Consider the following 26578-nt stretch of genomic DNA (forward strand, 5'->3'; position numbering starts at 1 on the left):
ACCCTCTGGAGAGGCGCAGGTCAATTTTTGCTCCTGCCTAAAGGAGCGGGACAGCTTTCTCAGCCCATTTCCCATATGCAAAGTCAGTCCCGGCTCCGTTCATTCATGAAAAGCAAGTACTGGGGCTTCCCAAGCTAGGGTAGGGTCGGCTGGCGCCTAACTCCACTCGGAGAGTCGCGCAAGACAAGCTGGGATTCCCATTGCAGCCAGCTCTGCTGGACAGAAACCTGAGTTGAGAGACACGTGCGGAAAGCCGCCACCTACGCATGCGCAAAAGCCTCCTTCACCTCCGGTTGCTGCCCCCGCCCCCCCCGTGAGCCCTGGAACTACAAATCCCGTCAGGCCACACGCCTGGGTTGGGGCGCTTTGGGGCTCCGGCTGAGAATCAGATGGGGGGAGGGTTTGTATACCTACCGAGGTGCATGTTGAGCAGAAGGAAGAGTGAGATTGGGGGCTGGGGCTGGCTTTGAGGGGATTCCTGGGGAGGCGTGGCGGTAGGAGCTTTCTGGGCAAGCGTGGGGGCTGCCCCAGATAAGGGTAAGATGGGGAGCGAGCTTGGGATGCAGAAGACAATTTGTTAATATTCACCGTCTGTTTTTAACATGGCAAGTTTCCAGCGACCCTGCACACGCCTTGGAGGAGTTGTTGCAGAACAGTTTCCCTCGTGTGGTCACAGAAGTCTTTTCTTCCTTTCCCAAGCTGGTGGATTTGAGTGCTGAATCAGGACAAGTTTTTGGGTTCTGTTTCCTGTTTTCCTATTTCTTAAGTACCTTCTGCATGGCAAGTGGTTTCCAAATGTTATCTCATTCTATTCTCCCAACAGCTTTATGCCTGGCAAACTTACTTCAGTTCAACTAGCAGCGCTCAGTGCAAAAAGAAACTCCTGGAACTTGTGCCCAACCGCGAATCTAAGATGAGAGACAAACGGGCTCTCAATTTTCAACAGCTTCCCTGCCTGAACATCTCATCACACTGCAGCCGCCCCCCACACTCCGAGTTAACAGGTCAGGATTTTTCAGATACAGCCCCCAAACGTAAGCCAACGTCCTCACCCAGAGAAGCACTGAAAGCTGTTTTAAAAAATATCAGGGTTAAAGTAGACTATATGAATATTGTCCTTACTTTAGAATTGGACTCTAGAGATGCTTTGGTATTTTACCCCTATTTTATAGATGAAGAACCTGAACCGAGAAAGGCTAAGTGACTTATCCAAGATTACACAGCCAACAGGCACTAGAATAGTTTGAAATGTGAGTCACCAAAACCTGCATTTGATGCTCCTCCCCCTCCAGACTTTTCCTAGGTCAGAGCTGGTAGGCACCGTGCATGAAGGGAGGTGCCTGGACTTTCAGCTCTGCCTGCCTCTTGACACTAGAATAGAGGCTGAGCACCTGCAGGGACGACCTACTTCTCCCACTTGTGTTTCTTTTTAAAGATCCAGCCGCTGCTGGTGGCTTTGGGGGAGGAGGAGGTAGGGATAGCTCCATGAGCTTTCTGTGTTCCTTACCGCCACACTCTATTCCCAAGTCCGAAGTCACACCTGGGCCAGCTCAGCATCCCCAAAGTAAAAGGGACACACTTTTTTTTTTTTTTTAAAAGAGACAGGGTCTCCCTCTGTAGCCCAGGATGGAGTGGCTCAATCATAGCTCACTGCTGCCTGGAACTCCTGGGCTCAAGTGATCCTCCTGCCTCAGCGTCCATAGTAGCTGGACTATAGACACATGCGACCACACCCGGCCAGGGAGAGACCTTTGAGCCAACGTGGAAAATAAACCAGACAAGCCTTTATTGTGTGTTAGCAAGAAGTGAGAGGGGAAAGGCATCCGCTTCTAAAGCCTGCTTGCTGTTTCTTCCTGGACAAGCCAGGCACAGTTTCAGCTCAGGGTCAAAGACCCTGTACCCTCTTTCTTCTGCCTGCAACATTCTTCCAAGAACCATCCTCGCTGTCCCACCTCCTTCAGGACTTGAAACAAATGTCACTTTCTCAGGGAGGTCATCCCTGACCACCCTACTTAAAATTGCCATCTTTCCTACTCTCCCTTGGTAGCTGCTGTGTCTTCACACAGCAGGTGCTCAGGATTTGTCACGAGTGAACACCCCACCCCAACCTCCACAGACTGCATCTAGCAGTATTGGGAGCCAGAGGGGACACCACCTCAGCCCCTCGGCCCACTCCCAGGACCATACCCGTCTGCCCTTCCTTCCTCTGCCTCCACAGGTCCCAGGCACGTGGTGGCAGAATCTGTTTCTCTGCCTCTTGGTCCTCCTGATTGAAAGCAGAAGGGGGCCCAGCCCTGGGCTGGGGAAGAGTGCCAAGGGTGCTCAGCATTCCAGCCAAGGTTAGACTGGGGAGGTGGGCCCATAGCTGGGGGGCCCCGATGCTGCCCTAGGTCTAGCAGGTTTGAGAGGGGTTGAGAGACAAGGGCATTTTAAAACGTGTGTTTGGTGGCGAACAGGTGGAGCCAGACAACTTCCGGCTCTACCAGGATGCACAGTGAGGCCAGGAGGAGGGCACAGAAGGGCAAGGAGCATCAATGGAGTCAGACTTCCTTTAAGACACTCCTTTCTAGCTGAGCATGGTGGCCCGCCTGTAGTCCCAGCTACTCAGAAGGTTGAGGCTGGAGGATTGCTTGAGCCCAGGAGTTCTAGACCAGCCTGGGCAACACGGTGAGACCCCATTTCAAAAAAAATTATCCCGTTTCATTCCTCTGTCAACAATCATGTTCTGCAAGGTGGGACAAATCAAGCCCCATCACACTCCTCCTGAGGGAGTACACATTCAGGTAGGGACAGACTCTGGCCTCCCTGGAAGGGCTGTAAGCAGCTGGGAGGACTGAGCAGCCTCTCCCCCAACCCCAGAGCATGTGTGGAACAGCCCTACTGGAAACCAGACCCTCAGCCTCCTTCAGTCTATTTCCCACAGGGGTCAGAGACAGCCCAGGAAGTTACAGAACATATCATGTTGCTCCCTACCTCAAACACCCTCAAAGCCTCATCCTCATTTGAAATAAAATCCTGAATTCCCACCCTACCTTGCGCACAAGGATCTGTATGTCATATGAGGCTCCCGTCAGGGCCAGGCGCTCTCCCACCTGTCTTTCCCCTGGCTGTTCCCTCTACCTTGGACATGCTGCCTCAACTCCTCGGGACTCTGATCAAATGTCACCTAAAAGACACATCCCCTTCCTCTGTAACATCTAGCCTGTACTTGTTAGCAGTCACCACCCAAAGGGCTTCCCCTTTGTTGTTTGTGGTCTGTTCTGCTCACAGCTGTGACCCGGGGACCTAGAACAGGCCTGGCACGTCACATGTCCTCTACAGTGTCTGCCAAATGAACAACATCACATCCTTGGCCCAGCCAAAATGGGACTGTGAAGAGAAACAGAACCTAAGGTGCCACACTTGGGGCTGCAGTCAGGGGTGAGGGGACATGGGTCTTGAGGAGAGTCTAGACCCACAGAAGGGGGATGTGTCCCTGTCCTTCCTACCCCAGCCCCCACCAGGCCAGACCCGGGCTTTGACAGTTCCGGTGTCAGCCCATGGGGAGGGTGTAGGTTCCGGAACACAAAGACAAACCAAGCACACAGCTCCAGCACTAAGTCAAGTTCTTTACTTCCCAGAAGTGATGCTAAGGGGAGGAAGAAAGAGGAGGGTGAGAAGAGGAAGACAGAAAGAGCCAGAGAGCGGAAGGAGGTGGGAAGAGAAGGGATAGTAAACCACTGTTCTATTAAGTCTCATGAGGCAAGTGCTCAAGGTAAAAAAAGAGTCCTGGAGAATCGTCCGCAGCTGCGGGAAGCATCTCTGTTTCCTTCTGCGTTTAAGTCCTCGGGGGGAAGGCTGCCGCTGCCGCCGCTGCCGCTGCATTAAATAGTTATGTACATCGCAGAGAGTCCCAGGCCGTGGGCAGGCAGGGGAGGGGGTCATTTCACCAGGGGCCGAGTTTTATCATCATCGCCGCACTGGTGGGCTTTGTACTTTTTCACTTCTGCCATGTACTTGGCCCAAGCGTCACCTTTACTTGTTAATACCTGTTGCAGGTGGGGGGATAGGGGTTGGGAGGGGGACACCAGGAACTAGGGTCAGGACTGTCCTGAGACAGCTGACCCAACCCCAGTGTCACCACCAAGGCCCTGGGTTTGAGGTAAAGATGCAGAGTCAAGTTATCTGTGGACACCTGAAATCCCTCCCAACATGCCCATCCAAGGCCCAGCCACTGGACGGGGGGGAGGAGGCTCCACCAAGGGGGTGCAAAGGCTGCAAGGGAAAGGCAACTCAGGTGGCCCCCACACCCGGCCTGCTCACCTCATCCTCCGTCTTCTGCTTCTTGGCTACTATTCCCGTCTTGAGGGCTAGTTTGTTCCCGCCTCTGCGTTTGCCCACCTGGGTGAAGGGACAGAAGACTGCAACGGTTACAGGAGCCGGGCCCGCCCTTGGCGGTGCTGAGGCCCACTACACCTTCCTAGCCCGGCCCGGTGGCCCGTCCCGACGCCGCGCCCAGCTCCGCCAGCCGGCCGACCTGCGCAGCAATCAGAGAGGAGCACACGCGACTCTTAGCGCCTGTCCTGGGCCCTGGGCTGCCCTCCCAGGGAGAAAGCAGCTCTCCCACCATGGTGGGGACCAGCTCTGCCCTCACTCTCCATGCCAAGGCCTCATGTTTCCCTAGCAGGGACCATGTAGGTGGCAACAGCTCCCTTTATTGAGCACTTACAGTATGCTAAGCCCTGTGCTGAGTGCTGTGGTTGTGTCATCTCCTTTCACTTTCACAGCTACCCTAAGACAAAGGTTATAACCACCCCATTTTACAGACAAGGAAACAGTCTTTGAGAAGGAGAGGTCATGCCGGCAACAAACAAGTGAGCTGGCTTCAGGGTCAGGTGGTTCAGCAGCATCCTTAGTCACCAAGCAACATTGTCTCCCCTACACCTAACTTGGCCTGGCCTCTTTGAGGGTACAACTGCAATGGAATGACCCCTCGGTAAACAAATGAAAAAGGGACAATTACTGCTACTCCCATTCATGGAGGGATACTAAGCCTTCATCCTCAATTGTCACACCAACCCAAGTCCTAACACTTTATCCTGCCTTCCCCTTCCTTAAACAGAAGTCTTTCTCTGGACTTCCATCCTGGTATCTCATCTTCTCCCATCGATCGAGGGCTTCTTGTGCTCCAGGGGCTGCAACAGCCTTCACAGACATCATCCCATCTCCACCCCTCCACCAGGCATTAAAATGGGACTATTCTCACACCCATTTTTGACAGATGCAAGACACTAGGCTTGGAGAAGTGGATCGCTTGTCCCAAATCACACAACTGACTCCAGGACTGAACCCCCAGTCCATTAATTCTCAAGTCAGCACTTTTTCCTCCACACTACAGGGAACAGATGTCAACACCAGAGACAAAGCAAGCTCAGAGCTGACAATCGATATATGCCCTATTTATTTAGCCTGGAGTTTCTCGACCTGGCACTAATGACATTTTGAGCTGGATCATTCTTTGTTGGGGGGGAGGGGCAGGGCGCTGTCCTGCCCATTGTAGGATGTTGAGCAGCATCCCTGGCCTCTACCCATAGATGTCACTAGCACCCCCTCCCGCAGTTCCGACAACCAAAAACGTCTCCAGACTTTGCAAAATGTGGGGGTGGAGCGACTCGTCCCCAACTGAGAACCTCTGTTTTAGCCCTTCCTATATAAGACAGGCCCTGTGCTAACCACTTTTCCACAACGACCTCACAGAACCCCCACATCGGAAGATGCGATAATGTCCATTTTTGCAACTAGGGAAAATGAGGGTAGGCCAGCCCAGAGGCTCCAGGAAAGCAGCGATCTTTTCTGTCATGTTCACCACTACTACATACCCAGCACGTAGCACAATGCCCAACACAAGGTAAGGTGCTCAGTAAATAAACCCTGGTCGAATGAAATTCAGGAAAATCAAGCAGTTGTCCTAAGTAATTGTCCTACACAGTAAGCGGTCTGAGTCTAATATAGACAGCTCAAACTCTAGGACTTGCATTTGCCCTCCTTCCCCACAATAGGGGATGGTCCCACCATCCAAGTCCACGTACCACTCAAACAGGAATCCTGGTATCCAAGCTTCCCCATCCCCAGAGTGCTGCTTCCAGTGCAATTCCTCGGCTCCCAGTTCCCGCGGGCAGGCTTCGGGGGTCCCCACCCCCGCCCCCCGAACCCCAGTCGGGAAATCCAGGTTCCACATCCTCAGCGGGTGTGGCCCGCTAGGACGGCCCCCTCATCCGGGCAGAAAGTGGACCTGGATCCCGATCCCCCCTCAGGCCCCAATTCCCTCTGCCAAGGCGCGGCCTGGCGCCCGCCCCCACCCCCGCGGCTCCTTACGAAGCTAAGTGTGGGGCCCGGGCCGCCCTTCCTCTTCGGATCCCCGGGGCCCGCGGCGGCGGAGGCCGACTGGTCCGGTCGCTGCGGGCCCGGGGGCGGCTCTTCCTGCCGCTGCCGCTGCTCCTCCTCCATTTTCCGCTTGAAAAGCTCCAGGAAGCTGCCGTCGTTAGCGAACAAGTTCACGCCGCCCGACACCGGGCTCGAACCCGCACCCGACACCTCCTCGTCCCCGCTCTCGGGCGACGTCCCTGGCCCAGACTCAGCCCATCGGCTCCCGCCGCCGCCACCGCCCGCGGGGCCCGGCGCCTCCCGGCCCGGAGGCTCCGCCCGTCTCCCTCGGGCAGCCATTTTGTCGCCAGGTGCCGCGCAAAGGACTCCGGGAAGGCCGCTCCGGCCCCGCGCTTGGCGCCCGACTTGCCTCGTCCCGAACAATGCATGCCGGGAAGAGCGTCCGGCCCTCAGGCGTCCGCAGTGGGGGGCGGAACCGGGGGCGGGGCGAAGGGGGTATGACCCGGACGGGGCGGGGCAGCGGGGAGGCCCCCCCCACCCCTTGTTATTTTATAATCCAGGGAGACTCAAGGTGGCGTTTTGCAGACAGGAGCTCCCCAGGAATGGGACTGGGGCTGTAGCTGACTCTCCAGAGTGGGGTTTCTGCTTGGAACTGGTGGCGCATTAGCTTTCTGGCACCAGGAATAATCTCTGCGAAGGGAAGAATTCCGTTTGGGGCTGTATTCTCACCTGACACCTCCGAATTTGGGTCCCTACCTAGGTCTAGAGGGCATATCTAGCTCCGACTAGAAATAGGGGTATCTCTGAGTGGGGTGCCTGTCTCTGGGATGAAGCTCACATGTGGGAATGAGGACATAGCTGGCTGTGTGGAGCTGGGGTCCCCGTCTGAGAACAAGGTTATTTTACAGGCTAGAGTATTCAAATGAAGCCAGGGGTATTTCTAGCCTCAAGTCTCCCCGCTCTAAGGTTAAGAGTGTTCTGGAATGGGGTCCGCGCCTAGGGCTTGTATTTCTGCCCCAGGGCAGAGGTTAAAATAGGAAATATGCAAGGAGGTTTTCAGGAATTAGGATCCCTTCTACGACAAGGAGAGCAGTTGCAGGTATGGTGCCTGCCCAGCATTGGGGCTCAGGGAGTGCTGGACAAGGGGGTTTGCGGACTCTGCCCAGAACTGGAGTTGTGTTCCGGTTAACCCACGGTCAGCGCCTGGACCTGTCTCCGGCCTGGTAATCAATTCGTCTATGATTGGTTTGCGACAGGAGCCAGGTGGCTCACAGGCAATTGAATAGCAGAGGGGGCGGACCTGAGGCAAGGTTGGGACCCAACTGGGAGAAGGCAGGGGGGGATGATTGACAGGAAGCTCAGCCTATGAAATCAGGCCAAGGCGGACCTCGGCTCTAACTTCACCGAAAGAGCCTGGACAGGGTGTTTGGCCGGTTGCTAAGGAGAGGTTCGCGGCTACCGAGACGTGAGAGTTACTGGTGGAAGTAAGAAAAGATGTAGCCAATGAAAGAAGTGCTGCAAGATTTAGGGTCCAATCACTGAAGGGGAGCAGCCTGGACGCTACCAATATGTTCATTAGGCAAGGGAAGGTCCTTGGAAAAATATAGACCAAAAGTCGACAAAGTGAACCTTGGAAGCAGGTAACAGTGAAAATATAGTTTCTGTTTGCTCCTAAAAGACAAGCGGCGAGGAAATTAATTCAGGCTCCTAACCTCGATGGGGATGCGATAGAGGATTTCCCCTGCAGGAACGTTGCATGGTGCGCTCCGCTTGATCACGTGAGCCGGTTCCAAGATGGCGGCAGGGGTGGCCGGGTGGGGGGTCGAGGCGGAGGAGTTCGAGGATGCGCCTGATGTGGAGCCGCTGGATCCTACGCTTAGTAACATTATCGAACAGCGCAGCCTTAAGTGGATCTTCGTCGGGGGCAAAGGTGGCGTGGGCAAGACCACCTGCAGGTAAGGAGGCGGCGGCGTGGGCCAGGAAGGCGGGTGGGATGTACCACTGGGCGAAGGGGAGGCCAAGGACCGGCTTTTCCACTCCGAGGGCAAGGGGGCTGAGCTGGGGTCTTTCGGGTTGTACTCTCTCGAAGTTACGTGGAGCAAATGGAAGGTACCGGCTCAGTGCAAACCTTGCACCTTCTGAGTTGGACCATCCCTGTTGGTGCGCAAGTGCAGTGCTGAACCTCAGTTAACCCAATGCGGCGGAGCGCTTAGATGTCCCAATCAGCTGGACTAATCTCGAGTGAATTCAGAATAGGAGGAAGGGCACCGGAGCAAGCTATCCTAGTCAGGTGAACTTTGCCATTTTATGCCCAGGGCGACGTTGGTGGTGGATGGCAGAGGAGATGGCATAGGATCAGACTGTGTTTGTCAGCAGTGGGGAGGAGGGGTTCGTTGGGCAGATTGTCCTGGACAAATAGATTGAACCATTTTGAGGTTAACACGGAGTGCTAGGGACCACTTAGTTTAGAGTTGAGGGAAGGGCCACAGAGTCAAGCTATGCCATTCCGCTCTGTGCCAAATAAAGAAGAAACAAGGACCAAGCCAAATGGACTCAATCAGCTAAACCTTACCACTCTAGTCCACATAGGAGGGATCGGTAGGTGAGGTCTGAAGGGATTCCCCTGCAGGGATTGAGACTTGATCCCACAGTGACCCATACTGTCCTCTCTAGGCCCTTGCTGAACTGGATCGCCTGATCCTGGGACGCTACCTCTCTCCTTGCAGATCCAGGGAACAGAGCCCAACCCCTCACTCCCCCACCATTCACCCTTTCTTTTGCCCAGCTGCAGCCTGGCAGTCCAGCTTTCCAAGGGGCGAGAGAGCGTTCTGATCATTTCCACAGACCCAGCCCACAACATCTCAGATGCTTTTGACCAGAAGTTCTCAAAGGTGCCTACCAAGGTCAAAGGCTATGACAACCTCTTCGCTATGGTGAGTGGAGCAGGGCTCAGCTCCCACTTCTGACAAATGCCCTTATCAGGCCTTTCTTGTACACACCCACCAGCAGCCACCATGTCCTACTCACTCTACATCCAGTCTCTCTCCTTCCTCAACATACCCAAAGGGGAACGAGTGAGGAACAGGAAGTACCTGGAGCTTAGTGAGCCAGAGTAGGGGAAAGAGAAACCGGAGAGGCCAACGAGAGCAATATGGCATTGAACCTTGCAGGGCGTGGAAAGCAGTTTGGCTTTGACTGCAAGTTTAATAGGAAGCTGTTCATTTGAAGCAAGGCAAAATCACGGCCAAATTCATGTTTTGAAAAGTTCCCTCTGGCTGCCATGTCGAGGTTGGATTGTAAGTCAAAGGTGGAAGCAGGGGTACTAAAAAGGAGGCTGCAACCATGACCAGGCGTGAGATGACAGCAGCCTGGACTCCGGTGGGGGCAGAAATCTGGGGGAGAAGTCAGATTTGAAATGTATTTTGGAAATAAAGCAATGACATCACTTGGTTATAATGGGTGAGGGAAAGAAATGAATTAAATATATCTCTTATTTGTCTCTCTAAGCCTCTGGGATGGGTAAGACTAGAAAAGGAGGATTAGAAGGGACAAATCAAATTCCATTTTGGCCAGGCACGGTGGCTCACGCCTGTAATCATAGCACTCTGGGAGGCCGAGGCGGGAGGATCACTTGAGGTCAGGAGTTCAAGACCAGCCTAAGCATGTATGAAACCCCATCTCTACCAAAAACAGAAAAAATTAGGCAGGTATGTGGCATGTGCCTGTAGTCCCAGCTACTTGGGAGGCTGAGGCAGGAGGATCACTGGAGCCCAGGAGGTTGAGGTTGCAGTGAGGTACAATGACACCACTGCACTCTACCTAGGGTGACAGAGTGAGAATCTGTCTCAAAAAAAAGAATTGTGTTTTGTCCACAGTGAATCTGAGGTGCCCACTGGACATTCAAGTGACGACATCATGACAATAGCTTAGTTATGTGACTCTGGAGCTCAGAGGAGGTTGGTGTTGGTTTGGAAGTCATTGTCCCAAAGGTAGTATTTAAAGCTGTATGAGTGGAGGAGAATGTGAGAGAACAGAGAGGCCCAGAAACAAGCTTGGGGGCACATCAGCATTTAGGGACCAGCAGAGAAGGACAAGAAGGAGGCCCTGGTGATATAGAAGGAAAGCCAGAGGGTGTGGAGTTCTGAGCTCCAGGAAAGAAAAGGGTCTTGGGCAGAAAGAAGAAGTGGCCTCTGGCAGGCACATCTGTTTTGGAGAGACCCCCCTGAGAGCGGGGGCAGAAATCTGCCTTGAGTGGGTGAGGTGATGAGGTGGAGACGGTGATTGTCATGATGACAGAGCTATCACTGGAGAGAGACAGAGGCAAAGAGGGCTTTTTTGAGGAAGGGGATGTTAGAGTATGTTTGTTTGCTGATGTGAACGTGCCAACAGGACAGAAAAGAGTGTGCAGAGGGAGGAGGACGCCGGCCCCATACGGTCTCCAGGCAGGATGAGCTCTGGCCAGCATGCACACCCACGGTGTGGGCTCTGCCAGGGTCAGGGACTCAGGCGGAAGCAGGAGGAATTGGGGCACTTCCTGGGGGGAGATGAAAGTATTGGAAGCCTGTGGTTTCTCTTTGTCACCAAGGCCCAGGTGAGGGCCCCAGAAGAGGTTTGAGAAGGGAGAAGATGCCACATAAACACTTCTGAGGAGCTGGGTGCAGTGGCTCGTGCCTGTAGTCCCAGCTACTTGGGAGGCTGAGGCGGAAGGATCACTTGAGCCCGGGAGTTTGAGGCTGCAGTGAGCTATGATGTCACCACTGCACTCCAGCCTGGGCAACAGAGTGAGACTGTCTCAAAAAACAAAAAGAGAAAAAAAAAAAAACAACACCCTTCTCAGGGGAGAAGGGGGACCCAGGACTGTCTGGTTTGTCAAGTGCTTGTTGAAGATTTGTGATCAGGAACAGGAATGGGGACAAGGTTCAGGCCCTTGGGTGCAGGGATACCAGAGAGCCAGGAATAACTAAGGTAGGATTTTGCCAATGACAGAGGGAAAAGGGAATGTTTGCAAAGGCAACCTATGCAGTCTGGCCCCCCAGGTAAGGGTGCCAGCCAAGAGGGACACTAGCAGTGAACAGGGACCAGTAGGGGATGACCTGACCGAAAGAGGTTTAGAATAACTGAGGCAGAAGAGGCTAAGGTAAGAAAGAGGAATGTGGGAGGTCAGAGGTGGCCCAATGACTAGGAATAACCCATGAAGGGTGTGAATGTAGGAGGGTCCTGGGGTAGGGGGATGGTCGGCCAAGCTCCTCACAGGGGAATGATCTAGAAGAGGTCGGGAGACCAGTGGTGAGAGTATCTTGGGGAGGCAAGTTCCAGCTGGGAATTAGCAGTGTAAATGCTCTGTGGTGGGTTTCAGCTTCCCTTTGGGGACCCTGGTCACAGCTTGCAATTTTCCCCTTGTTCGTGAAATGCTTTGACCATTTGTGTGACTGTACAAGACCGTAAGTCCCTGAGGGAGACCAGTGCTACACTGGGGTCCCCACAGCCGTGCCCTAACGAGGAGCTTTGGTTGGAGCCTGCCACAGGCTCCCTCTGGCCCTGTGCCCAGGTGGGAAGGCCCCCGGCAGTAGCAGCAGCCTGAGTCTCCTCCCCTCGGCCCCCAGGAGATCGACCCCAGCCTGGGCGTGGCAGAGCTGCCCGACGAGTTCTTCGAGGAGGACAACATGCTAAGCATGGGGAAGAAGATGATGCAGGAGGCCATGAGCGCCTTCCCCGGCATCGACGAGGCCATGAGCTATGCTGAGGTCATGAGGTCAGGCCCAGCCAGCGGGGGTGGGGGCTGCCCAGGGAAGAGGGGGCGGTGGAGCGGGCCTGACCCTCTTCCTCCCCTCAGGCTGGTGAAAGGCATGAACTTCTCAGTTGTGGTGTTTGACACGGCGCCCACGGGCCACACGCTGAGGCTGCTCAACTTTCCCACCATCGTGGAGCGGGGTCTAGGCCGCCTGATGCAAATCAAGAACCAGATCAGCCCCTTCATCTCACAGGCAGGCGGGGCCCCGGGCATCCAGTGTCCTGGAGCAGGGGTGGCCCCCACGCCCCCAGATGTGCAGTAACAAAGGCCCTCCCCACCCCTTTGTATCAGTGCTGCTCACTGGATGGGACATAATTTCACTGCGGGGCTGGGAGGAGACTGTCCCCCCACCTGACAGGTCAGACTCAGTGTCCCTGACCCTGCCCACTGAGTACCCCAGACAGAGCTTGGAAACACAGAGCCAGGTGGCCCGAGATCATATCCTCTGCACTCACTGGATGTGACCCAGCTGTGTGACCTCAAGAAAGCCACTTCACCTCTCTGGACCTCACCTTCCTTGTGTGGCAAATGGATATCACGAGAATGTCCCCTTGGGTTATTAAGACCTTGACAACCTCAAAGCCACCACAATTCTGCACACCACCAGCACCACCCCCCCATGGCACATGCGCGTACCCCCTTCAGGGACCTGTGCCTCAGGTGGTAACAGTCGTTGAGCACTTAACTGTGTGCCAGGCACTGTTCTGGGCACGGTACATGTGACAGCTTGTCTGGCACAAGTGGTCTTAGCAGTAAGGTTTACAGATAGGGAAACTGAGGCTCCAGGGGGGTCAAGCCCCTTGGCCACAGTTCCGGAGAAGTGGCGGAGCTGCAATCTGGGGAGTCTGCTCAGAGGCGCACACCTTTAACCACTGGGAAATGTCAGGGGGTGTCCCCCAGGTGTTTAGTAGGCCCCCGCCAGGGAATTTACTGAGCTCCAGGTAAGCTGAGCCCTCCCACGTCCTCCCCACAGATGTGCAACATGCTGGGCTTAGGAGACATGAACGCCGACCAGCTGGCCTCCAAGCTGGAGGAGACACTGCCCGTCATCCGCTCCGTCAGTGAACAGTTCAAGGACCCCGTGAGTCATGCCCTGGCAAGTGATGAGAGGCTTGGGGCACGGGGACAAAGCTGGAGCTTTCCCCTCACTGTCCTCTCTTGTGCCCTCCAGGAGCAGACAACCTTCATCTGCGTATGCATCGCCGAGTTCCTGTCCCTGTATGAAACAGAACGGTTGATCCAGGAGCTGGCCAAGTGCAAGATCGACACGCACAACATCATCGTCAACCAGCTCGTCTTCCCCGACCCCGAGAAGCCCTGCAAGATGTGCGAGGCCCGCCACAAGATCCAGGCCAAGTACCTGGACCAGGTGTGCCCACCTGCCCAGCACTGGCCCAGCCAAGGCACCTCTGCCCCAGCCTTCTGCCCTTTGCCCCCACATCAGGTCCTTCACCCTCATTTTGGCGTTGGAGGACTATGGCTGGCCTGGCCTGGGTACCTGCGACCCCAGAGAGTGGGAGGTCTCTGATCCTACTGGCCTGACTCCCACTTGTGACACCTTAAAGCCTTTGCCCATATTCTCTCCCTAACCCTGGGAGGCCCCTTGCCCGACCCTATCTATTGACCTGCACTCTCCCCTGCCCTCCTGCCCCCTGACCACTGCCTTCTGCCCTCTGCCCTGGCTACAGATGGAGGACCTGTATGAAGATTTCCACATCGTGAAGCTGCCGCTGTTACCCCATGAGGTGCGGGGGGCAGACAAGGTCAACACCTTCTCAGCCCTCCTCCTGGAGCCCTACAAGCCCCCCAGTGCCCAGTAGCATCGTCGCCAGCCACAGCTGCTGCCATTTTACACCTACCCTTCACCCTTCCCACCACCCCCTGGGGCAGAGTTTGCACAAAGTCCCCCCATAGTACAGGGGGAGCCACTTGGGGAGTGGGAGGCAGGGAGGGAGTCTATTCCCCCTGGTGGGGCTAGGGGGCTGTACTTGCCCCCGACCTCTCCCTGCCTCTCACTCTTCAATAAAATGATCTTAAAATTGCAGTATTTGTGGATATAGGGAGGTGGGGGAGTTTTGCACCTTAATGTACAGTTAAAACAGGTTGTGCACTGCACAAAAGTATCACATCTAGAGGGGCACATTCACAACAGAGACCTAATAGAGATGTGTGTTTATTGTGGCAACTTTGAAAAGAGGGTGTCTTCTGTAAGGGAGTACCTTTTTCTAGTTCTGTGTAGGTAGAGGTGTCCCTAGGGGTCCCTGCTGGGGCTGTGAAGTCTGGAATGGAAGAGAAGGGCATCTGCCCACTTCCTCGGAGGCTCAGAGCGTGGGAACCAGGAGGCCCCTTGGCCAGCCCCAGGCTGGTGGGGAGCGGATTAGGTCGGCAGCGGGCCCAGCGCTGCCTGCTGTTTGGTTTGGGAATTAGTGGGCGCCCTGGGCAGAGGTCGGGCCTGCCAGACTGGGGATTAACAGTCTCCACCTCCCAATTCCTGCCCCCATGGGATGGCATCAGCCCTTTCCAGCAAAGGGCAGCAACAGGGGAGCTGATGAGTGGGCAGGATGGCAGAGGACTTGGGCTGGACTTCCCCTGCAGTCCCATCCTGCCTCCAGAGTGGTCTGAGTGGCTCAGCACACTTACTGCTTTTGAACTGCAGTTCCCTAAAATGAGAACCTAAGTGTAGCCATTCAAAGAGCCATGGCACAAATTCACCAGACCGGTGACGTGCAGGCCTGGAAGACATCTAATGGACCCCGTTGTCCCCTGCCCTTCGTTCCTCCCTCTGCCACTGCCAGGGCAGCCACTGTCATCCCCACTCTAGAGACTCCAGATGGGGCAATGACCTTGAGAGTTTGTAAGTTCCAAGTCAGAGCTGGTTGAGGTTGAGGGGAACAAAAGGGGATTCCTGAGGACACACATGAGTCAGAACGTGGTGTTCAGAGTGCGTACACCCAGGATCTGGGCGTGCCAGGGTGTGTGTGTGTGTGTGTGTGTGTGTGTGTGTAGGGGGGACCCAGCCACGAGCCTAGACGTGTTCCCTCTGCCACTGGACTGCACTGGGTGTGTGCAAGCGAGTGTGGGCACGCTGGGGTGGCGCGTATGAACAAGCGTGGTGGCACAGCCCATGGCAAAGACCTCAGGCTCTGCGCCAAACTGTCTGGGTTCATATCCAGCATCCCGGCCGTGCCACAAAGGAGATGCATGTGTCATCTGAGCCTCAGTTTCCCTACTTGGACAGTGGGAATCACAAGGGCGCTGACTTCATATGCCGGCTTGTAAGGAAGGATTCAAATAGATGAAATATGCAGCCCCTTTGCAGAAGCACCGGGCAAGAATCCGCCAAGAAGTGTTTGTTATTTCTCACTGTTACAATTATGAGGCATGTGAACCAGCCCAGCAACCTGCCTCCGGCCCCTGCGGGAGTCCGGCAGGCAGAAGTGTATGGGGGCGCCTGAGAGCTGGGGGAGGGGGGTTGAGCGGGAGGAGCTAGCAGCAGTGAGAGCAAGGACATGTCCTATGGAGAGAGGGTGGCTGGCCCTCAGCGAGATGCCTGCCCCCTCCCCAGGTCCCGCAGCTGGTGGCACCACCCCAGCCACCCACTCGCCCCCTTTTACGGGCTGTCTGGCAGCTGGACAGCGGAGGAGCGGTCTAAGGGTGGCCAGCCCAGGCCGGTTCCTAATTACCCCGGGTGGGGCGGACATCTGCCAGGTTGGGAACACAGCGTTCCAGCAGAGGCATCCGAGATCCTAGCGCAAGAAGGGTTCCTGGGCACTCCAGGGAGCCCTTCCCGGGGCTGGAACCCTGATCCTCCGCCCCTCCCACACCAGTCTGTGTATTGATGTCCTCCAGGCTGGGAACTGGGGGGCAGGAGTTCTGTTTGTACCAGGCTGGGAGTGCCCGCTTTATAGGTGTATCTATGAAGAGGGAACATCTGTCCTGAATCCATGCCAAATGCGAGGACAAGGTTTCGTGTCCCCACGCTCGTGTGTTCATACCTGTGTGTATGGACATGTGTGTGTGCACACAGCGGTGAGGGGGCTGTCTTATGTATCGATGTACAAATGCAAGCGAATTTCCCAAGGGGTTAAAGTCGGTGGGACTTTTGAGGTTATAGCTGCTGTGTATGTCTTTGCAACATCGGTGAATCTAAGGGATGGCCAGGGCCCCACTCTGACCCCGGGACTGTGTGCCACTGCATTGAGGGGAGGTGTTTCCGCATTTGGTGAATGATCATGGGTGTGCTTTTGTGCAGGGGAAATCGGGAACCAAAACTCCAAGCCATGGTGTGTGGCCATGTGTGTGAAGGCACTCTGGGGTCTCAGTGGGGTCTGCGCTTGGCTGGTTGTGTGTCTTTGCTACAAGGTGTGATCATGAGGGAATGCCAGCTCCTGGGTCCCTCCTATGTGGCCACTGGGAGCATTGTGTGTGTGCCCAAGAGCTGAGAGCCTGGTGTGTTGGGGTCCATCTGCGTTATACCTGTGTAACGGGGGCTGGGGTAGAGCTAGGTGTGCTTTGTATGATGCCAGAAGTCTTTGAGACAGTGAATACTGCCGTCTGGGTCATCGTGGTTACATGAGGCTGTATTAGGGGAAGCTGAATTTGTGTCTGGATCTATGATGTGACAGTATGTGGTTGGTTGCAGGTGACTGTAGAGTGACCCAGCCTCCCTGAGCAGTGTGTGTGTGTTTGTGTCTGGGACTGGGAAGGAAATAATCCCTGTTCCCTCCCCAAGCTCTAGGTTCCAGATCCATTGGACTTGCCAGTGAGTGACTGGCAAAGGAGACAGGGAAGAGAAAGGGAGGGTAGGGCAGATTTCTACTCCCCCCCCACCAGGTAACAAACTGGCGGGACTTCTTCAAACAATGTTCTGAGGCAGCAGCTCAGCCAAGGTGGGAGGGCCAGGGAGGGGCTTCCCACGCCCACCCCCCAGCCCCCTCCCGCCTAAGGTCTGGCTTCAGCCCCACCCAACATTGAAGCCACCTGCCCATTCTGTCCCTGTCCCTGTGTGTCCCTGCACTCGCCACCTTTAACACAGGTGAGAGAGGTCCAGGCCTGGGGGGGAATAGGGCACTCTGGAGGAATAGGGGACCCTGGGGGAATAGGGGACCTGCGGGCAAGAATCCATCCAGAGTCCTCCTGGAGTGGGAGCAGAGGGCTTGGAAGGCTGGGGGGAAATGGACAGAGGTCAAGGTGGATCCCGGAGGAGAAGGGAGAAGGGGGAGAGCCGAGGCAGGGCGATTATTTAGGAGGTGGACAGGCTGTGATCCGGGCCGCTGGGGGACAGGGCCTGGGACGGGAGGCTTAGGCACAGGGCTTCAGAGGAATGCAGGGGGAAGAAAGGGCCAAGACTGGCAGCTGGTGGGAAGGGGAGCCAGAAGACCGAGGGAGGGGAAGGGGGAGGTTTGGAGCCCCGAGACTATAGGTGGCAACCAGGTGAGGAGTATGGGGTCGGGTAGAGGGTGACTCAGGAGCTGACTGCGTGGACCCAAGGGTCTTGTGGGGGGGAGGTGGATCAAGGGAGAGAGCCTGGGCGAAGTAGATGCAAGAGGCTGAGGCCAGGCGTCCAGAGAAGGGGACAACCTGAGAGACGGGGCTTGGGCACGGAGGCTAGGGGCTGGAGCGGGACTGAGTGGCGCTGGGACGAAGAAGGAGCCTGGGAAAGAGCCGGGACCGAGGGGGTGGCCGGCGGCCGGGGCATGGAGTGGGGACGCTGTGCTCAGTCAACCCTGCACGTCTCACCGCCCCCCCTCCGCGGCCCACTCCCCAGCCGTCCGCCTGTCCATTGGCCCCACCTGTCCGGCGCCGCGATGACCGTCACCTATACTGCCCGAGTGGCGAACGCCCGCTTTGGTGGCTTCTCACAGCTGCTGCTGCTGTGGCGGGGGAGCATCTACAAGCTCCTGTGGCGCGAGCTGCTGTGCTTCCTCGGGTTCTACATGGCGCTGAGCGCCACCTACCGGTGAGGCTGCCCCGGGCGGCGTGCGGGGTGCCGGGATTCCCAGGGACGGGAGCGGCCGGGAGAGGGGACTCGGGACGCGGGTCTCGCTCGTGACTCCGTGATCCCTACTCCGCAGCTTCGTGCTGACCGAGGAGCAGAAGCGCCACTTCGAGAAGCTTGTCATTTACTGCGACCAGTACGCCAGCCTCATCCCCGTCTCCTTCGTGCTCGGTGCGGTTGAGCCCCTGAGTTCTACATTCTGGTGTCCCTGAGAAATCCATTGTCCTTTTCTGCTCCTCTGAGACTCCGCCCTCAAATCCAACCCCCAGAGGCCCCTCCTGCCCCCGTCCCATTTCTGGATTGACATCATGAAGAGGCCAGGTGTGATCCTGCACTCCAAGACCTCGGATGTCACCTGGTCACCGAGAACCCTGAGGTGTCTCCCTGAGAGCTCCATCTCACCCATAAATTTATTCCTGGTCACCTCGGGGATTTCCACTGTGTCTGCATGTGATTACTGGTGCCCCCCCCCCACATGCTGGGCCCCGGGGATACGCACCAGGGACACCATATGACTCCACACTGGGGCATTTCTCTACCAAGTCCTGGCCCCCAGACCCCAATGACCTCATGTGACCTCAGCCTCCCTCCCACCAGGTGAATGGGGTGACCAGCCTATCCAACACTCCCTGATGGAGACTCTGTACCCAACCCCTTCAGGAGTTCCTGGATTAGGGATCTGGTGTGGCTTTTGAGAAAAGCCTGCCCAGGTGCCCCTGATGTAACCTCCACAAACCAGGTGCCCCCTCCTCAAGTTTCAAGTCCCTATGTCCCCAGCGAATGGTTCCCTATGACTAGGATGACAACCTGTCCATGTGTCCCTAACATGGGCCCTGTGGCTCCATCCCCATACCGTGATCGCAATCCCACATCCCAGGTGACTCCCAAGTAGCCCAGCGATTCAACCTGCTCCGACCTTTCTGACCTCAGGGCTGGATCCTCAAGTTCCCAGCCCAGCAGGCCCCGCGTGGTCAGGCTGGCCAGCCTGCCTGGGTACCTCTGACGGAGACCCTATGTCGCCCCTCCTCCCACGACCTGGGCTCCCAAACCCCAGGCCTTGGTGTCCCCGCTGATCCCGTATTCCGGGCTCGCCTGCAGGGTTCTACGTGACGCTGGTGGTGCACCGCTGGTGGAACCAGTACCTATGCATGCCGCTGCCCGACGCGCTCATGTGCGTGGTGGTGGGCACGGTGCACGGGCGCGACGAGCGTGGCCGTCTCTACCGGCGCACGCTCATGCGCTACGCGGGGCTCTCGGCGGTGCTCATCCTGCGCTCGGTCAGCACCGCGGTCTTCAAGCGCTTCCCCACCATAGACCACGTGGTGGAGGCGGGTGAGTCCCCGGCCGGGGGCGGGGCGGGGGCGGGGCAAGGACAGAGGGCGGGGCGAGTAACCTCTGACCTCGCCCCTCCAGGGTTTATGACCCGCGAGGAACGCAAGAAGTTCGAAAACCTGAATTCGTCCTACAACAAGTACTGGGTGCCCTGCGTCTGGTTCTCCAACCTGGCGGCGCAGGCCCGGCGCGAGGGCCGCATCCGCGACAACAGTGCCCTTAAGCTGCTGCTTGAGGTGGGCCAACTAGGAGGTCATTCATAGAGAATAACGGGGATATTATACCCCTGGAGTTGCGTCAATAGCGGGCCACGAGGCAGATCCCAACACCCCTACCCGGTGTCCCCCAGGTGCGCACTATCACCACGGGGCAGATTCCAACACCTTCGAGGGCAGCCCCTAGGTACCCAGTGCTGTCACCCCAGGTGTACATTCACCACCAAATACCTTCCCTGGAACCCCCAGAAGCGCAATCCCACCTCCCACCAGGTGACCACCCACCTCTAACCCAGGTACCCACAATCTTCATGTGTTCAGGCCCCTCATGACCTGTATCCGCCCCCCAGGAGCTGAATGTGTTTCGGGGCAAGTGTGGGATGCTCTTCCACTACGACTGGATTAGCGTACCCCTCGTCTACACCCAGGTAACCCCGACATGCCTCTGTTAATATTTGGTGTCAGAGATCCTGACACTGGTCTCAAGGGGAAACTGAGGGCCAGCTAAGACCCCATCACAGGCCAGGAGCGGTCGCTCGCGCCTGTAATCCCAGCACTTTGGGAGGTCCATGCGGGAGGGTTGCTTGAGGCCAGGAGTTCAAGATCGGCCTTGGCAATATAGTGAGAAACCATCTCTACAACAAATAAGAAAAATTAGCCAGGCGTGGTGGCGCGGACCCGTAGTCCCAGGTACTGGGGAGAGTGAGGCGACAGGATCACTTGAGCTCAGGAGTTCGAGGCTGCCCTGAGTTATGATCGTGGTACTACACACTCCAACCTGGACGACAGAGCGAGACCTTGTCTCAAAAAAAAAAAAAAAGAGAGAGAGAGAGGGGAGAGACCCCATCTCAGTGACACCCAATCCTGGCCCGGGTCTCTCAATGCCACCCTGAGGCCTGGAGAAAACCCTGACCTGCAGGCCTACCCCTCCCTGGTCCCAGGTGGTGACCATCGCAGTGTACAGCTACTTCCTGGCTTGCCTCATCGGCCGCCAGTTCCTGGACCCGGCGCAGGGCTACAAAGACCACAACCTGGACCTGTGCGTGCCCATCTTTACCCTCTTGCAGTTCTTCTTCTACGCTGGCTGGCTCAAGGTGGGTGGGGCCTCCGAGGCGGGGGTTCCGGGGCTGGGGCAGGCGGGGATCCTCAAGTTTCCCCTGGACTCCCCCCTCTGCACTCAGGTAGCCGAGCAGCTCATCAATCCCTTCGGAGAGGACGACGACGACTTTGAGACCAACTTTCTGATCGACCGCAACTTCCAGGTGAGACTCCGCAGGGCGACAATCACTGAGCGCCCGAAGCGATCCTGGCCCCACCCCCTGCCAAGACTTGCCCAGGCCTCGCCCCAAGCCATCCGTCACTCTTTGGTCCCCACGCTCCACGCACCCCGCGGTCCTGGCGCGCTGCCCAGCTCCCACCCCGCCCTGCGCGTCTGCACCCGCAGGTGTCGATGCTGGCGGTGGACGAGATGTACGACGACCTCGCCGTGCTGGAGAAGGATCTGTACTGGGACGCCGCCGAGGCTCGCGCCCCCTACACGGCGGCCACCGCCTTTCTGCTGCAGCAACCCTCTTTCCAGGGTTCCACCTTCGACATCACGTGAGCCAGCGGGACGGGCGGGGCGGTGCTTAGGGCTCGGAAGGCGTGTCTGGTTGAAAGGGGCTAAATTCTGGAGATTGGGGATGAGAGATAAAGTCCCTAAGGATTGTGAGGAGGGCAGAGGGTGAGCTAGGAGTCAGGGGGCGGGGCCAAGATCTGAGACTGGGCCACTAATTGGAGACAGAGCTAAGGTGTAAGGTCGGAGAGGACTGGAAGGGTCAGAGGTGGTACCCAAGGAGCCCGGGCGGAGCCACAACTGAAGCTTTGAGGTCGAAGTTTGAGCAGAGCCAGAGAATGAGACCAGGTTCTGGGTGGAGGGGACAAGGTCTTTGGGGATAAGTGAGACAAAGGGGTGGGCGGAGCCAGGGAGAGCAGGATGCCTCGGACCCCGTTCTGTCAATCAACGAGAGGAGCTAGGCCAAAGCACTGACCCACTGTCCGTCCTGCAGGCTGCCCAAAGAGGACATGCAGTTCCAGCGAATGGAGGGCTTGGATGGGCCTCTGGGCGACGCGCAGGGCGACTTCCTGCAGCGCCTCCTGCCGGCGGGCACGGGCATGGCCGGAGCAGGCCTGTTGGGCCGGCGTCTGTCGCTGCTGCGCCGCAAGAACAGCTGCGTGTCGGAGGCGTCCATCGCCGCCAGCTGCGCGTGCGCGGGCGCCCCCGACGGCACGGCCCCAGAGTGCAGCTGCGGGGACCCGCTGCTCGACCCGGGCCTGCGAGAACCGGAGCCTGAGCCCCCGCCTCCCGCGGGTCCCGAGCCATCTGCTCCCCTCCCCGGACCCGCCGCTGAGCCCTTCACCACCGTGTCCATGCCCGCGCCCCGGGGGCCCGCGCCGCCCTGGTTGCCCAGCCCTATTGGCGAGGAGGAGGAGAATCTGGCCTGAGATCTTCGGGCCCCAGACCCCCAAGGACAGGGTGCCAAGGCCGCGCACGCGCAGCACACAGGCAGAGGTCTGGATCGGCATGAGCCTCGTGGGGCTGCATGAAGTCCCCCTGCCCACTTTAGACCAGCTCCCGCTACCCGCAAGGGTCTGGCGCTGTGCTAAGGACGAGGGATTCTTCAGCCTCTTTGAACAGCCTGTCCTTGTCACCAGCTCTATTTCCCATGCCCCACGGCCTGCGAGGCCTCTACCGGTGCGTCTTGCCTTTATTGTTTCCTGCAAACGGAGATGTGAGTGCCTACCTCGGGGAGCGGTTGTGAGGTTGAAATGAAAGGATGGCTTTAAAGCATCTGGTGTACAGTAGGTGCTCAGTAAATTGTTAGTGGTTTTTACTTAAACGTTGTTAGCATGACTTCTCCTGCCAGGCATTATGCTAAGTAAGATTCTTGCTTTTTTTTTTTTTTTTTAAAGAGACAGGGTCTCATGCTCTGTCACCCAGGCTGGAGTACAATGGCCCCATCATAGCGATGGTAGCTACTGCAGTTGTGAACTCCTGGCCTCAAGCGATCCTCCCACCTCCCCGAGTGCTGGGATTACAGGAGTGAGCCACCAAACACGCCCTCCTTCTTCCAGATTCCCAAACTTTGCATTCTGAAATACCCACATCAGTGTCCCTGGCTTTATGCATTAACGAATGAGCCACCCACTGTCCTAGAACCACAGCATCCTCTCGCCCCAAGCCTTGGCATTCTCAAATATCCCCTCAGGGCTCCAGGTCTTAATTTAATATATGATGATGACTCCTGAATATAGAAGTCCAACCAGAATTCCGACCCTGAGCCCAGATTCAGAGAGCCAACTGCCTCCTCCAGCGACAGAGATCTTACAGGCACTTCGAACATAACACACGTGAAAACCAGCTCCCAGTCGGCTCCCTACCTGCCCCACGCTGTGTCTGTTAGCTTTGTCCTTCCAGCTGATGAGCCGAAGCCTCGGAGTTATGTGGACGCCTCTTTCCCTCACCAGTCTACACCTGAACCCGAAAGCAAGTCCTATCAGTTTGGATCATTCTGGAACAAATTGTATCCAGAATGCAACCTGGCCAGAGCCCCATCTATCACCCACCCACCCACCCTCCTGGACCAACTACCTCTGCCCTGGTCTTCCAGTTGGGGCCGTGACCTCCCCTAGTCTGTTCCTCCCACAATGGCCCCCAGAGAGCACCGAGGAACACCTGAGTCAAGTGAAGTTTCTCCTTTGTTTAAATGCTGCATGACTCCTACTTCACTTAGAATAAAAGCCACAGTACCCCGTGCAGCCCACAAGGCCCTGAACAATCCCACTGTCCTCATCTGCTCCCACTCTCTCACTCACTCTGCTCCAGCCACTCTGGCCTCCTCACTGCCCCTCTAACCCAAGAAACAAGGTCTCAGCCTAGGGCCTTTGCACATGCTGTTCCTCTGCCTGGATCACTTTGCTCCAGATACATACATGGCTCCTCCCACACTTCCTTCAAGTCTCTGCTTAAATGATATCACTTCCTTGGTGAGGCCTCCTTGCCCTGCCTTTTATTCTAAATTGCCACCTCCCAAATCCACCACCTGTACCCCCATCACTGTGGCCTGCTTTATTTTTCTCTGTGGCACTTCTCACATCCAACTTTTATTTTATTTTTCTCTTTTGTTTATTCTCTGTCTTCCCTCATGGGAAATGTCAGCTTCACGAAGGCAGGTATTTTTGTCTGATGCTTCTTCAAAAACCACAACACACATACATGCAAACATGATTCTTACCTCTCACTGTGTGCTATCAGTCACTCACACTTTAGTAAGAACACAAGCCAGGCTTTTCTTCCAAGCAATGGTCTGAGCCCCTGGCCTACCTTCTCTTCCTCACCTTGGTGCCCAGAATCCAGCCAGGGCAGATTGAAAGTCTTTATTCTTCTTCTCAAATATAAAATCAGACTCTCCCCAGGTAGCACATTAACTCCAGGGAGAAAAATCAAGGATAAAAATCACATTGCTAAAAAGGACAGGCCCGTACCTGCCACCTGCTCTCCCCACTCCCCAGTCTGGGAGAGCATAGGGCAGAGGTCATGACCTCAAGACTTTCGAGCAGCTGGCCGAGCCCTGATTCTAGATGTCATGAGACTTGGAAGACTCCAGGGTGGATGAAGCCCTGGCTGGCGGGGGAAGGCAGCAGGATCGTGAGGTATGTCAGTGTTTGTCGATGGGGCGAAGGTTCAGAGATGCCAGGCGTCCCAGGGGTCCACGGCGAGCATTGGTGGCCAGCCGCTGCTGCGCCAGGAATGACTGGGCATGGGCAGGTGCCCGCTCTTCCCCAGCTCGCTGTTGCAAGGCCATGCCCTGAAGGGAGGAGGTGTGGTTGGGGTCAGGTGAGCACATGGGACCTCCTAATACTCTACCCATGGCGATGCAAACTCACCATATTATACCAGGCACTAATGAGCAGCCTTTCTTCCTGTTCCCGCTGACTTCGACTTTTCTCAAAGTCCATCTGCCAAGAAGGCAAGTGTCAGGGGCCTGGATATGCTGGGGGTAGCACAAACAAAGGGACAAGGACACCCACCTCCAGATGCCGGATGCGGACATCTCGCTCCTGGAGCTGTGTCCTCAGGGATTGGAGTTCCAGGGGTGGCCCCTTGGGTGGCAGCTGCTTGGGTTCCACGGTCTGTATGACCTACGGGTTGGGGAAGTCACAGCCAGGTGACCTTGGCCTCCAAGGCCCCTTGAACACACTGGGGTGCATTAAATGTGACAGCCTGTGGCAGTGGGGAAGCTTGCAGACATCTGTGTCATGGTGGAGTATGACAGGTGCAGTGTGTGGGGGGCAGAAACATGCAAACTGGCAGGAAGTGTGAATTAATGGGGGCCACAGGGAAGCATGAGCCTTGGCAGGAGGCCTAGGGGGACACCCAGTGTCCTCACCGTGCGTGCCTTGTCCACGTAGTGGCGATACCGCTCCTCCATGGCCCGCAAGTCTGCGTCCTTCTTCTGCAGGCTGTGCTGCAGCTCCTCGATCCGCCGGGCTGCTGGGGGAACAGCTGGCCCCTCAGCTCCACGCCACCAAGCTCTGGGCTCCCCCTGCCCTCTGGCCACTGGGTCCTACTTACTGCTGCCGTCGGTGGGTGGCTCCAGCTCTTCAATGTACTCGCGTTTCCGCTGCAGCTCCAGATCTGCCTCATGCAGCTTCTGCCTGTGGGCAGGGGATGAGTAGCATTGGGCTGACCTCCAGGCTGGCTTCTCTTTCATCTCAGTGGCGGCTGCAGCCCCCCACCCCCACCCCACCACCACGTCAGCTAAAAGTGCCTCTGCATAGCTGCAGAGACCCCTCTGCCTGTTCCCCGTGCCTGGGACCTGTGTGTCCTGGTCACATCACCTCTTCAACCATTGGAGCCACAACCATCCACTCCCTGAGCCAGGGCCCCTGAACCAGCCCCTCTCTGTCCACTTTTCCCCACCCCACAGCCCCCAAGCAGGTCCAGCCACCATCATCCTTGGACAGCCTCTTATACTCTCAACCTCTCAGTTCCATTCTCCACCTAGACACCAGAAATCTTTCTAGAATGCAAATCTCTTATAACAAAAAGAAATGCAAGCTAAAATTTTACAATTCTTCATCTGTGGTAAAACGCCCAAGGTTTGACAACACTCCCTAGATGAGACTATTGTGCACTGCATGTGGAACATGGTGTAATATCTAATAGTGAACTTTTACCATTAGCTATGTCCACAAAAATGACAAAGGCACGTGTCCTTTTAGCCACCAATTCCACTTTTGTGATAGATTTGCATACAAATAAAATAATGCACGTACAAGGTTATACTTTGTTGCATTGTTTGAAATTGCAAATACCTAGAAAGGATGAGTTAAATACATTATGATATCTAGTAACAAAATGCTATAGACCAGCCCTTCTTTTTTCTTTTTTTTAGACAGAGTCTCACTCTGTCATCCCAGGTAGAGGGCAATAGCTTCATCATAGCTCACTGCAACCTCAAACTCCTGGGCTCAAGTGATCCTCCTGCCTCAGCCTCCTGAGTAGTTGGGATTACAGGTGCACGCCAGCCACGATGCCCACCTAATTTGTCTATTTTTTGTAGAAACGGGGTTCTCACTCTTGCTCAGGCTGCTCTTGAACTCCTGAGCTCAAGCTATCCTCCTGCCTCAACCTCCCAGAGTGCTAGGATTACAAGTGTGAGCCACGATGCCTGGCTGACCAGCCCTTTTTTTTTTTTTTTTTTGAGACAGGGTCTCATTCTGTTGCCCAGGCTAGAGTGCCGTGGCATCAGCCTAGCTCATAGCAACCTCAAACTCCTGGGCTCAAGCAATCCTCCTGCCTCAGCCTCCTGAGTAGCTGGGACTACAGGCATGCAC

At 56.2% G+C, this 26578-nt stretch overlaps 4 protein-coding genes across 5 annotated transcripts in view; 2 read left to right on the forward strand and 2 right to left on the reverse strand.

Annotated features, from left to right (window-relative positions):
• Nucleotides 1-3588: 3588 nt before the first annotated feature.
• On the reverse strand, nucleotides 3589-6813 carry LOC105807918 (chromosome unknown open reading frame, human C19orf43). The gene is made up of 3 exons (XM_012641425.1): nucleotides 6355-6813; nucleotides 4303-4380; nucleotides 3589-4028 (listed from the first exon to the last, which is right to left on the reverse strand). Exons 1-3 carry the CDS (start codon nucleotides 6700-6702, stop codon nucleotides 3921-3923), a joined length of 534 nt encoding a protein of 177 aa, XP_012496879.1. The 5' UTR covers nucleotides 6703-6813; the 3' UTR covers nucleotides 3589-3920.
• A 1300-nt stretch (nucleotides 6814-8113) lies between these two features.
• On the forward strand, nucleotides 8114-14192 carry ASNA1 (arsA arsenite transporter, ATP-binding, homolog 1 (bacterial)). The gene is made up of 7 exons (XM_012641405.1): nucleotides 8114-8318; nucleotides 9149-9296; nucleotides 11967-12115; nucleotides 12197-12347; nucleotides 13128-13235; nucleotides 13326-13523; nucleotides 13843-14192. The coding sequence occupies exons 1-7, from the start codon at nucleotides 8158-8160 to the stop codon at nucleotides 13972-13974; spliced, it is 1047 nt and encodes a 348-aa protein (XP_012496859.1). The 5' UTR covers nucleotides 8114-8157; the 3' UTR covers nucleotides 13975-14192.
• A 3769-nt stretch (nucleotides 14193-17961) lies between these two features.
• BEST2 (bestrophin 2) lies at nucleotides 17962-22574 on the forward strand. Its single transcript, XM_012641406.1, has 9 exons — nucleotides 17962-18113; nucleotides 18229-18323; nucleotides 19251-19484; nucleotides 19566-19720; nucleotides 20050-20127; nucleotides 20641-20793; nucleotides 20881-20961; nucleotides 21144-21298; nucleotides 21748-22574. The coding sequence occupies exons 1-9, from the start codon at nucleotides 17962-17964 to the stop codon at nucleotides 22181-22183; spliced, it is 1539 nt and encodes a 512-aa protein (XP_012496860.1). The 3' UTR covers nucleotides 22184-22574.
• A 1526-nt stretch (nucleotides 22575-24100) lies between these two features.
• HOOK2 (hook microtubule-tethering protein 2) overlaps nucleotides 24101-26578 on the reverse strand; it is a 12325-nt gene continuing 9847 nt past the window's right edge. For both annotated transcript variants that reach the window (XM_012641408.1, XM_012641407.1), the window contains 5 exons: nucleotides 25314-25396; nucleotides 25129-25232; nucleotides 24770-24880; nucleotides 24626-24697; nucleotides 24101-24546 (listed from right to left, as the gene is read on the reverse strand). In XM_012641408.1, the coding sequence (XP_012496862.1) occupies nucleotides 24397-24546; nucleotides 24626-24697; nucleotides 24770-24880; nucleotides 25129-25232; nucleotides 25314-25396 (520 nt within the window). In that variant the 3' untranslated portion in view covers nucleotides 24101-24396. The remainder of the gene's footprint in view (nucleotides 24547-24625; nucleotides 24698-24769; nucleotides 24881-25128; nucleotides 25233-25313; nucleotides 25397-26578) is intronic.

Source organism: Propithecus coquereli, unplaced genomic scaffold (genome assembly GCF_000956105.1).
Source record: "Propithecus coquereli isolate 6110/MARCELLA unplaced genomic scaffold, Pcoq_1.0 Scaffold164, whole genome shotgun sequence".
In the NCBI taxonomy this organism is placed as follows: domain Eukaryota; kingdom Metazoa; phylum Chordata; class Mammalia; order Primates; family Indriidae; genus Propithecus; species Propithecus coquereli.

Excerpts from the sequence above, each read along its gene's own strand:
- LOC105807918 (XM_012641425.1), bottom strand. The coding sequence starts at position 6,702 with ATGGCTGCCCGAGGGAGACGGGCGGAGCCTCCGGGCCGGGAGGCGCCG. Across the intron at positions 4,381-6,354 it reads CGGGCCCCACACTTAGCTTC|GTGGGCAAACGCAGAGGCGG; the intron begins GTAAGGAGCCGC and ends CCCTTCACCCAG. Across the intron at positions 4,029-4,302 it reads AGCAGAAGACGGAGGATGAG|GTATTAACAAGTAAAGGTGA; the intron begins GTGAGCAGGCCG and ends CACCTGCAACAG.
- BEST2 (XM_012641406.1), top strand. The coding sequence starts at position 17,962 with ATGACCGTCACCTATACTGCCCGAGTGGCGAACGCCCGCTTTGGTGGC. Across the intron at positions 18,324-19,250 it reads CCCCGTCTCCTTCGTGCTCG|GGTTCTACGTGACGCTGGTG; the intron begins GTGCGGTTGAGC and ends GCTCGCCTGCAG. Across the intron at positions 21,299-21,747 it reads GGTTCCACCTTCGACATCAC|GCTGCCCAAAGAGGACATGC; the intron begins GTGAGCCAGCGG and ends TCCGTCCTGCAG.
- ASNA1 (XM_012641405.1), top strand. The coding sequence starts at position 8,158 with ATGGCGGCAGGGGTGGCCGGGTGGGGGGTCGAGGCGGAGGAGTTCGAG. Across the intron at positions 8,319-9,148 it reads GTGGGCAAGACCACCTGCAG|CTGCAGCCTGGCAGTCCAGC; the intron begins GTAAGGAGGCGG and ends TCTTTTGCCCAG. Across the intron at positions 12,116-12,196 it reads AGCTATGCTGAGGTCATGAG|GCTGGTGAAAGGCATGAACT; the intron begins GTCAGGCCCAGC and ends TCCTCCCCTCAG.